The sequence below is a fragment of the Embiotoca jacksoni genome, unplaced genomic scaffold, assembly GCF_022577435.1.
Source record: "Embiotoca jacksoni isolate LCO1_2020_lvr unplaced genomic scaffold, fEmbJac1.0.p SCAF_13, whole genome shotgun sequence".
NCBI classification, from domain to species: domain Eukaryota; kingdom Metazoa; phylum Chordata; class Actinopteri; family Embiotocidae; genus Embiotoca; species Embiotoca jacksoni.
In genome coordinates, this window is record NW_027185263.1 from 14,583,858 (window position 1) to 14,595,162 (window position 11,305).

Here is an 11,305-nt window from a genome sequence, read left to right on the forward strand (position 1 = left end):
TAAATTAAAACAGTATAATTGTGACCCATACGAGTAATTTGAATGAGCAGCCTATATTTTAAAGTATTTTTTGCTTTTTTTTTCTGCCAGCAATTTCAGAATCGTTGGCTGTATTTCTTCCTTGATACTGGTAATGGAAATACAGGAACTGCAAAACCTTTGCCAAAGTCAACTCTACTTGCTCAACTTATCACATCAGCCGATGGAGTTTGCTCCCTTGTCATGGAACTGTAGATTTTATTTGCCTTTTTTCTGAGCAATTTTTTAAACTCTCCTCTGCGTTGAGCTTGATTGATTATTCTCAAAGTGCATTTACTTGGGTTTTAGGGGGGGGAATAAGACGTGACTAAAACGGAGATTTATTTCATGCAATTTGTCCACAACAATAAGAATGTACTTTATGTCAAGATTTTCTGGTCACACAATATTGAAGGCCGGTAACTGCATCTGTTTAATCCCTTCATATTGCTGCCATCTACTGGAATGTATTATAATTGCCAGTGCACCCTGTTCAAATTTATTAGCCTATCTCTATATCCCAGATACAAAGTACCTGAAGGCAATAAATCAAACTGAAGTTTTAATAACAAACTTGATCAAAATTGAATCCACACTCTGGGCCAGATATTGCTTTTGTTGTAATGACAATGACGCCGCAATGGACAGGATGGCACCATTTGAAAAATGAGAACTTTATTACAACACACACTGTATATTCAGTCACTTTCAAAGTATGTAACTCATACAGTTAGTCCTGGAAACCGGCTGCATTGGATACAAAGTCAGACCAAAGTATTGTAATTGTCAAAAACACATCACATGCCCATTCACCTCTGGGTACTTCACAACATACAGAGTAGATCTGAGCATGCCAGACTTCTTAAACACCCAATTACTTTGCATAATAATGTACTGTACAAACTTCTATTGCATATTGACGTACTGTACAAAAATGAACAAAACTGCTCAGAATACTTGGAATTTGATTAATCTCATGGAGCAGGTTTAGTGTGCTGCAGTGCAAATGGTAAACATGGCAGAACTGAAGATGCATGATAAATGGTTGAGGCCGGGCCACAGCCACACTTCTGGCAACATATCCTCGAGATTCTTTATCTGTTTGGGTCCCAAATACGAAAACATTTGAAAAGCACCTCTGACTCAATTGTGTTAAGGCAACCATGACATTTTTTTTTTATGTATAAAGGAAGGCAACACATCAGCTAGGACAGTAGCTGAGCTGCCATATTAATACAAGTTAGAACTTTGATCACTTCACCATAAATCTGGCACTTACTCTATTCAGCATACGTACCAAAAAGTGTTGTCTGTGCGGGTTAAAACACAAGTTATGGATGCGAACCACACACAAAAGGATGCAGTATAGAGGACCAAAGAGGAAGACGTGCTGGAGTTCTGTTAGTGCCACGTGGACAGATACTGATGGAAGCTGTTGCAGTTCTTAAGTCTCCCGATGAAGTCAACAACCTCTCTTCCTGCTTCCATCATTGTAACACATGTACTTGTAGAGAGATCTGAGGTTTTAAAATAACATAAAACTGTCATTTAATTAGTCGGATGACAAATTAAATGACTGTGCTTAAAATAGAACAATGAGAAAGTCCACAACACAAAGAAAAAAATAAAAAAACATGAAAGGGTAAGTTCACACAAATCACATACATCTAACCCTATAGATGTATACAACAAAGAGCATGCATTTATTACATGCTTTTCTCCTGATCTGGATGAAGTGACCCTTTAGCACCTCTTCATTCAGCCAGGTGTCCCGCCAAAGCGTGCAATACATCAGTCAGTCCACTAGAGGACACCGTGTTGGTGTCACGTTTTGCCTTGCCTCCATGTGAAATGCAAATGCATGTTGGACCAGAGTCAAAGAAGGAGGTCATGTGAATGATTGACAAGTCCAAGAGGGAAGGGTGGTCCGGGGTTTGAGGAGTCAAACCCACAACTTCCACCCAGGACACCAGGGTTTGAGTCTGCGAGAAAGCGACGTGGATTGCTTGGGTAACGTCACGTATTTAACTTGTATAACATACGTAATATTACTTACATAAAGTTACTTATTTAATCCCATGAACTTTTCTTAAACCTCATTACGTGGCGTTTGGTGCATAAACCAATTTACTTTTCATCCCCAGGCGAGTCAAAATGCAACACTGACACGGCACCCTGACAGGTGTATTACACAATTGGGCGTAATCCCAGTTTCCCTCACAAATTAGATTCATCAATTAGCTATTGTGATCATACTGGAACATAATGAGCCAAAGGCATAAAACAAACAGAACAGATTTAAAAACAAAACAAAACAATAAGTGCATAATCACCTCTGGCCATTGCTTGCACTCTCATTACCACTTCTAGGAGCATCTAATCAACTGAAGAGGATACCCTCACAACTTGACACTCCAAAACGTGATAAAAACATCAACCAATCCAAGACAACAGCATAGTTAATTTCATTGATAAAAATCTAAAGTGGAAGATCGCATAGGTCACAATTCTGGTGAACTGATATTAGGTCAGATTGTAGTGATCCACCTTTTTAAAAATACATCTTTTGGATATACTGTACATACTTAAAAGTATGAAAATAGATAGTGTAGATTGGACTTTTCATTTTTGCGAACACTAAAATTTAAAGGGGGCAGGAAGAAGAGCAAGAAGAAAAAGCCAAAACAGCAACACATTTACAATCTCCGCTTCTCAGATATTTACAAAAGACTCTGTATAAAAAGTATACATCTAAGAACAGGCCTGTGGCACACCTGGTACATGAGCACAGTCGACACGATGCAGATTATTATTACTTTAGTGTCAGGGCATAAAACCATGTCTAGGGAGATTCAGCACACACACAAGGCAGCGTTGTGTTGCTGTGGTAGGATGCCGCGCTCCTCGGACGAGCTCCTTTCTTTGCTTTGAGCACGAGTTTGACGGGATTGTTCACTTTGCGTTTTGCTGTTTTGTGTCTTCTTCTTGTCCCAACGTTTGTTGGGGGGCCGTCCGAGACAGCGGCGAGACCTCTTCAGCGGAGGGACAGAAGCAGCGCAGTCCATTTGGGTTGACGGGTCTTGCTTTTCGAAAAAATTCACCGGGCCGTCTGAAGGGGGCAGCGTTGCCCTCACAGAGTCGACGTCAGGTAAGAGTTGCGTTGTGGCGCAGAAAGCAGCCTCGTAGAGCCCAAATGCCTGCTCCAGGGAACTGTGTTTGAAAGGGAAGGGAGCGTTCACTGTATCGCTCTGCTGAAATGAAGCAAACCAAAACAATACAATTTTATTTAAATGCAAATAAAATTTTATATATATGCAAATTAATTGTAATAAATTCAGATTTTCCTGTCAGGAAATAAAGAAATAGCTTTGAAACACAACGAGCCATTCATCAAACTAACATTAAAAATGAGGCACACCAATGAAAACTGTTACAAATGGACGAGGACTAAAATCATGGACATAAACGACAGTTCAAAACAATACTGGATTCAGATATGTTCAAATGGATCTGTGCCGTGTTTTAGGTGTACTGCATGCACAAGTGATAATGTGGACTGTAGACAATGTAGACAGTAAATATAGATACATGACTTACAATTGAAGCAATGATAAAGATGGTAAGGTAGATGCCGTTTTAAAGCTCTGTTCACTTTAATAAACAAATGAAGTGGTCCGTACTAGCGGTCGTCTTCTCCTCAGAAAGTGTAGTCTTTTGACATTGTTTTGCAATATTAGATGAGCCAGTGAAATGTAATGAAAACCGCTCATCAACAGCAGTGCTATCTTCTTACTTAGTACGAGGGGTGTCCCATATCCTATAATTCACGATAATATCATTATAATTTGTAATATGTTAAAAAAAAAAAATTATAAGTCGATCATGGCAGTATTCAGACTTGTTGCTTTGATGTCATATTGTTCTTTGGCGTAACAAACATGGCTGAAAGCGGATCCACTGTGGTCGAGTTACTTCAGCAGTTGCGACTTCAGTCAATTGGATGTGGTAACAAAAAAATATGTACAATGAACCAACCACATAAATAATTTCGTTTTTTACTGAATATGTAAAAGCAAATTGTTATGTTTATGTTGAGTGATTATATTATAACATTTATTTTGTTGCAATTGTATTGTCTTGAAATTAATGACATATTTTCAGTATTTTGTCATAAAGTTAAGAATACTGTTAACGCAGAAATACAATAAAATATTATGATATTATTTTAGAGCCTTATCGCCCATCACCACTGAATACAGTAAAATAAAGGGTATGATATATGCTTTATTTAGTGGGCATTTTCTTGTTGGCACTGTGAATTAACATTGCAATACCTTTTTTAATATTCTTAAAAGTAAGTTTTTCAGCAGTATGAAAAAGGCTGAAAACAAACAGACTCTGCTCTGTAAACTTTGTTAGAGACCTGTAACAGAATTACACCAAATGTCATCTGGAATCTGTTTTTAAATAAGCACCGTCTCCCTCTACTGGCAGCCATAAAATTATCTTTGCATTTAAATTACAACGTAAGGAGGAAGTTCAGGGTGGCAACAGTGATCATAACCATCTTTAACTGACAGACATTCACTGTTTTACAGTATTATAAGATTAAACCATGACTATACTGTAGCTGATAATACCAATGTTCCCAAGCAGATTACCAACCAACTGCATGGAAACCAGATTCAGCAAGACTAGCCTGGATCTAAAGCTTGGAGAAACATTATTGACTGATGTTTTGCTGACAATTGGATACATTTTCATTACTGAGCAGTCACCTCAGTCACTACCACTCCAGGCATGTCCATCCCTCATGTTCTTCTTCATATATCTCATCTTCTTCATAAAACATGCCATCCTCATGCTCCGCCTGTTGGCCCCGAAAACAAAGAGTGATATGGTGAACCGATGGTCCCCCTGATGGACACGGCTGGTGTGACCTTAGATCCACCGCTACTGGTGTATATTAACCATCATATTTTAACTGGTGAAAGTATTAAGATGGAAAAAATGGGCTGAAATATATAGAAAAAGGACAAGACAGTGAATATCAAACAACAAACAAACACACACAAAGTTGATTCCCCCCCCCCCCCCCCCCCATGTTCAGAGTGATCCTGAGGTAACACTCTGCATTTGGAAAATAACCATAGTTTTTTTTTTTTTTCTTATGGTTTGAATGGTACGTCTTAGTGACACATTTAAAACAGGGAGAATGCAGCAAAGCTACGGACGGCACTGACCTTCGGGACCTCACACGTGTTATAAGTAGTGCCTGGGAATGGAACATGGTCGATTCCTGTCGCCATGTCCACAACAATCTCATCTCGGTGCATTGGGATAGGCGGGCCCCCGTGCTCCTGCAGGGCCAGGACGATGACTGTTGTGTTGTCTGCACGGAGCATGCGTTCCTTCCAAAACAGTAGTGCTGTGCATCCCAGCCGGCGGGCGCAGGACATTCCCTTCGGTCCCTTAAGAAATCAAGAGCAAAAAAATGGAGAACGGCAACGAAAATTCAGGCAAAACAACGGTGTTCTGACAAATATTAGGGAAATGATATCATCTGACAACAGTTTAAATCTAAAAGCACACTCCACACTGTATCTATATATGTTAAAAGCTGTATTGTGTATTAGTTGTTCCACTACATACCACCATTTTGTCATGACTATAACACATATTAACAGCATTCTTTGGGGGCATCATATTCCACAGTCCATCACTTCCCAGAATGATGTAGCGATGCCGTTTGGGGTCAAGGGTCATCACAGTGGTGTCAGGCTCCGGAGAAACCACAAACTCCCCGCTGTAGAAATCATAGCTCCAGAGGTCGCCTGTCAACAGATGAGAAGTTATCATTAATTTGGAGGATTAGTTTAACAGAAAATATCCAGTAACGATATCCAGTGTAATCGTACGGATGCTAATGTGGAGAATAAAGGTGCATCGTTTACCGAGGGATCGGGCTACAGCCAGAAACGGGATCTGGTCGATGACCGTGCTCCGCCTCACGGGGCCATTATGGGTCAGCCTGGGCCTCTTCCACACGACACGGTTCACCCCAGATTTCTTCATTACACTACATTCCAGAGACGAAACGCACAACAACAAACGTCAACACAAAGCTTCACAGCATGACACAGCATATAGAAATGATGCAGGAAACCGGGACAAGGATTTGCCGAACTGACAGAGCCCTTCTCAAACAAGTCGTCCGTGAAGTTCTGTTGACGACTCACCTGCCGCCCAGCCGTTCGATCCTCTCTTTTTCTTTGGGAAGTTCAGGTTTGTGGTCTTGTGTTACTTCAAGCGCCTGCAGCCTGATGTCCGAGTCGTTTTCCTTCACTCCGACCACGACTGCTGAATCGCCTACGTGGGCGACGTACATGTGTACTCCACGGATCACAATAACGCTGGCTGTGGTGCCGGATGTACTCGGCAGGCCGGTGATGGTCTTTGGCCACTCCGCTGTAAGACAAACGGGTAAATAAAAGGAAGATTAGTGCTACTTGGACATTAAATATAGTCACAGTTTTCAAGAAGGATGTTTTTAATTTTTTTTATTCAGAAGTAACACTGAAACAAAAGCAAAGTGGGACGAGTGAAGACGGCACAATGACGCTACACCAAGTGATTCCCAAGCTATGGTGCGTGTACCACTGGTAGCACGCAAGAGCCTCGCTGAAAGGTCAAACAATTGTACTCAAGCTGGCCCAATAAAATTGTGATTTTATTTCCATTTTATTACAGCCAACAGTTATTGCATATTAAACACCACATCATGTAAATGTAGTTATTCAACATTTAGATGTTTCAGAAATGAAATGTGCCCGTGCTTGGCCACAGAGTGATGTCACGCTACATCTGACGTAGCATGGCGCTCACGTTCACTTGATGCGGTCAGAAATGTTTGTTACCTGCAGTGGTAGGTGGTTAGATGGAGAGTGTGGTACTTAGTGCTCCACGGTCTGACAAGTCTGGGAACACCGATGACGGCATACGGGGATTACGAACGTAAGGAATGACACCATTCAAAAGCCTGTCAGTCAGTCATAAATGGTTGGTTTTGTTAACACAGCTAAACAGCATTTCCTATCACAAGACATGCGAGCGTGCTCTCACACACACACACACACACACACACACACACACACACACACACACAAACACAAACATGTAGCGAGGCAAATGTGCACCTTTGAACCGGCTTAACTTCATTTCAGCTGCAGCCGTACAGCCTGTGGCCTTTAAAGCAGCTGTAGAAATAGTTAGTTTTTATCTTATTCATCAGTAACTCACGCTCCATTCAGATACTGCATATGAGCTGTACTGCATGTAATGAGGCGTTGTACAGCGTCAATAGAAATGGGTTGATTAAAGTAAAACCACAACATAGAGGCTCTGAAGCCAAACTAAAATGGATTTTATTTGACAGTTGCAACAAACTTGGGCTCATTTGAAAGAATTTGGATCCGTAAAGCAGGATTTAGAGTCATGTCCCACACTACCACAGCAACGTACCCCTGCGGAGCAGCCTCGTACTATTTAGGTGAGTTATTTTACGTATTTTACCTTCTCCTCAGGGTTAACCAGCATTACATTCTCCACCACACTGACCCAAACAATCCCTCAACGCTTCAAACAGATCTTCCATATCTGTCAGAAGTGATCTACAAAAGAACTATGATTTTATAATACGCTGACTCAGGTTACAAATTCAGTTATTGGGGTTTTCTGACCAGGGTTCAGTTTTGCTAAATGCTTTTCTGCATTTGAAACCTTTAATATTCTTATGTGTAGGGTAATGATTAACATTAGAGGACGTGTGAACTCAGGCTCTTAATAAAGATTATTTGAATTATGACCTGATCTGTTGATCGTGTTCTCGATCGATCAATCAGCTATTTAAGTCTTTTAAATATCAGATAACGGTGCACAAATTCAATCCAGTGTTTGCCAAAGCCCGAGGTGCAGCCGAAAATCTTGTTTTGCCCCAAACTAACAGTCCAAAACCGAGAATTGTCGCATTTTTTTTTTTTTTTTTTAAATTTCAAACAAAGGATCTAAACAATGTATTAATCATCACTATATTTGGCGACTAATTTTCAGTCAATCAACGAATAGGTTAGTCGAACTAATCTTGCAGCTGTGAGGTGAATGTTGCTTCCCCGAGTCGGATGACAGCTCGGTTGCACTGGGATTGGGCATCATCATACCAGCTGAGGAGGAGGATGCTGCCTCATGTGACACAGTTTGCCATCTAGACTTGTGATGGCACCAATCATGAGCAATACGCAGCGATGATTATTGACAGCGATGAATATGAAGGGTAAAACAACAACAACAACAACAAAAAACTGCATTTAAGCAAAAACTTTGATGACTTACGTAGCTCTTTCCACATCGCGTGGTGACAAGCGATGAAGCCTTTCCGAAGAGCAGCACACACTTCACCGTGATCCTTCGACCAGAAGCCCCGCTGCCTTTTCAACAAATCCCACAGATTCTCTCTCGCGAAATGTGCCGCTTCTCGTCCACCGTGACCGTCGAAAACAGCGAAAAACGCCACCGAGCTCCGAGTGTCGACTGCCCGCTCCGCGTCCTTCCCCTCCGACACTGGCGCACCGCTGTTGCCGCTGTCCTCGTTTGATAAACTCTCTACCCACACGGCAGAAGCGGGACCCGATTCGGCAGCGACGGCGCGACCGTACGTCTCCTTTTCGGTCTGTCTGCTCGGTTCACTCGCCGCTTTTTCCTGTCCTCCATCATGTCTCTGCGACTTTGGATAATCTTCGACTGGCGTCGGCTCGTACTCGATTCTTATCTCGACAACATCCTCCATGTATTTTCTCCCTCCTTGCTCAGAAAATGCACTCATACGAAATATTATTGCGTCGTCCATGATTGTGAACGCCGGATGCTTGCTATCTAAGCAGCAAAAGGGTGCATGTAGTCACGAACTGTGGCTTGCAAGCTAAATTTTGAACCGATTTTGCCGCGATTGTGTGGCCGAAGGCTTCCTTCCTTTTTGTTTATCTTCTCCGAGACGTCCCGCTGTACGTAATGACGTCAGTGTTTTTCGACCTATCACCTCAGCAAGTTCGCCCCAAGTCATGTTACCTTTACTGTTGTCTGGAAAACTTGGATCTCCATGTGGCGATGGCACTGCAGACCTAATAAACGGCGAATATTCTTGAAATATTGTCCGTTTCAGGACTCGGTATCATCCTCAGTCTGCCATAAACAAATCTCAGCTGCTCATATGTGCTTTGGCCTGGTTGTAGTACCTCAAAAGAATTGCCAAAGCACGCAAAGTTATTCAATATTTTTCTATTGTGACCATAAACGCTGTCATGTTGTAACTTTTTATGTAGGCTACAGTCAATGGTTGTGACCGAGTCTGTCATTCATTCATTTATCCTTATGGTGAAATGTCAATACTGCGGCTTTCATTTAAGCTTTTACCTATTAGGAAGTTTCCATTAAACATACTTGTAAATACATCAGACTGACACATCTGGGACTTTTGGTTTGTTTTCAACACGCCTCGCCCCTTTTTGGGCGGCTTGCCCCTTGGGGAAAACAAATGACACTTGTCATAGACTTTAATGGGAAATAACAGTACAAAACTAAACCATTAGATAACCACTGAAGCTCATTTTAAATGACCCAAAGTCACCATGTCAAGTATATATATATATATATATATATATATATATACTCTGCGAGCCATAGAACATGCAAAATACAATACAGTGATGTCCCTTCAGTCTCTTGGCAGGTACCCAGCTGGTGAAATACCTCCACCCTGCAGCAAGAGTTGTTCTACCCAGACAGTTTTACCTTACTGAGTTTCCAGATAAGCAAATTACCACCAATTATTTTATTGTTGGTGCAACCAATTAAAACAGCATCTCTTCAGCACAGCTTTATTGATTTAAACAGGTAAGTTTAAAGTAGAAGTATGGAGACACGTCTCAGCTTCCAGTGTTTATGCCGTTGTCGTCAATGTGGTATGTGAGATGGTTTTCTTTCAGAAAAAGGCTTGGTGATGAGAGCCAGGGGCCTACTTTGGATGAAGCATTGCCGGTCTGATGTATTAAGATAACTCAAACCGAGCTAAACCTATCTACTCACACCCACTGTAATGATAAACAAATACTTGACAGAGAATTATATCATGTAAACACATAGCTTTCTTTAGCACAACCCATTTGTTTTATTGCAAGGTAAGTCTCGGTTTTGTGATGTGATAATCATTATTATGTGATGTGATTTTAAAGTAGTGTAAGGCTACCACTACTTTTGTTAAGCAATATGTTTACAAAAAAGGCTTTATTACAAAACAGCAATTTCATTGAAACCACATGACACTCCAAATAACAAGTCCCCACAGGTAAAGGTACAGGTGGGGACGCCGCAGGCATAAAACGGCCCTGCAAGCAAGTTAAATGAAATGTTTCTCACACTCTGGGAGAAACACTGCACTGAGTACTAGGGGCACAGCAATTGGCAAACTGCACACTTATGAAACACATTAACTAGTGTATATTAATCAATATGGACCACTCCAAACTGTAGGCAAGTAAAACTCATTTTAACCAATAGGGGGAAGCAGACGGCCCCCAGCGTTCCCTGTTAATGGAATCTCAGCAGGTTTTCAAATTACTAAAATGTATTTCTTAAAACAATCCTATAAACCAAACAGAAAAAACTCTTGGAACAATATATGCACATTAAACATTAAAAGTGTGCTAAAATGATCTCGCCCCGGTCTGACAACAAGACCCCACCTCCCCTCTATGGAGCACGAAAATGGAATCTCCCTGAGGACCTGGGAAGAGCCCACAGAAATACAGCCGCGGTGCCACGAACAGTGGCGTCTTATAAACTGCTGGTCGAGATGGCATGACGATGACAACAGCCAGTAAAGCACAATGACTTATCCCCCGTCCCTTTCTACCTAAAGGAGGTAACCATCCTCTCCTGGTTTGCTGCTTTCACTGCCTGCAACACCAAAAGTCGTCAGTAGCACCCTCCAGCCACTCACAAGCCCACTTATATTCCCGCGTGACGCCGCGCACCCTCTGACACAGGTGAGTCATTAGTCAACTCTGGTGCGCGGGAAATCTTCCACGAGTGTCCACCAGACTTTTTTTTTTTTTTTTTTTTTCCCCAATTTGTGTGAAGACTTGACTTTAACTTTACCAAAGAACTTGATCAACACACTTGATCTCAGACTTGAAACCTGCCCACAGAAAAGTGTTTGTTTCATCTTAACACCTAA

At 41.5% G+C, this 11,305-nt stretch overlaps 1 protein-coding gene across 5 annotated transcripts; it reads right to left on the reverse strand.

Annotated features, from left to right (window-relative positions):
- Positions 1 to 671: 671 nt before the first annotated feature.
- On the reverse strand, positions 672 to 9,065 carry LOC138196607 (protein phosphatase 1D-like). Of its 5 annotated transcripts, none has more exons than XM_069146830.1 (7): positions 8,407 to 9,065; positions 6,258 to 6,486; positions 5,973 to 6,097; positions 5,671 to 5,852; positions 5,262 to 5,489; positions 4,797 to 4,888; positions 3,180 to 3,269 (listed from the first exon to the last, which is right to left on the reverse strand). In XM_069146830.1, the coding sequence occupies exons 1-6, from the start codon at positions 8,918 to 8,920 to the stop codon at positions 4,805 to 4,807; spliced, it is 1,362 nt and encodes a 453-aa protein (XP_069002931.1). In that variant the 5' UTR covers positions 8,921 to 9,065; the 3' UTR covers positions 3,180 to 3,269; positions 4,797 to 4,804. The 5 variants fall into 5 exon arrangements, with proteins under 5 accessions (XP_069002930.1, XP_069002929.1, XP_069002931.1 ...); XM_069146832.1 differs by having other exon boundaries at positions 3,184 to 3,266; XM_069146829.1 differs by lacking the exon at positions 4,797 to 4,888 and having other exon boundaries at positions 672 to 3,266.
- Positions 9,066 to 11,305: the final 2,240 nt, after the last annotated feature.

Excerpts from the sequence above, each read along its gene's own strand:
- LOC138196607 (XM_069146828.1), bottom strand. The coding sequence starts at position 8,920 with ATGGACGACGCAATAATATTTCGTATGAGTGCATTTTCTGAGCAAGGA. Across the intron at positions 5,853-5,972 it reads GGCTGTAGCCCGATCCCTCG|GCGACCTCTGGAGCTATGAT; the intron begins GTAAACGATGCA and ends ATCTGTTGACAG. Across the intron at positions 3,270-5,261 it reads ACACGTGTGAGGTCCCGAAG|CAGAGCGATACAGTGAACGC; the intron begins GTCAGTGCCGTC and ends GCTTCATTTCAG.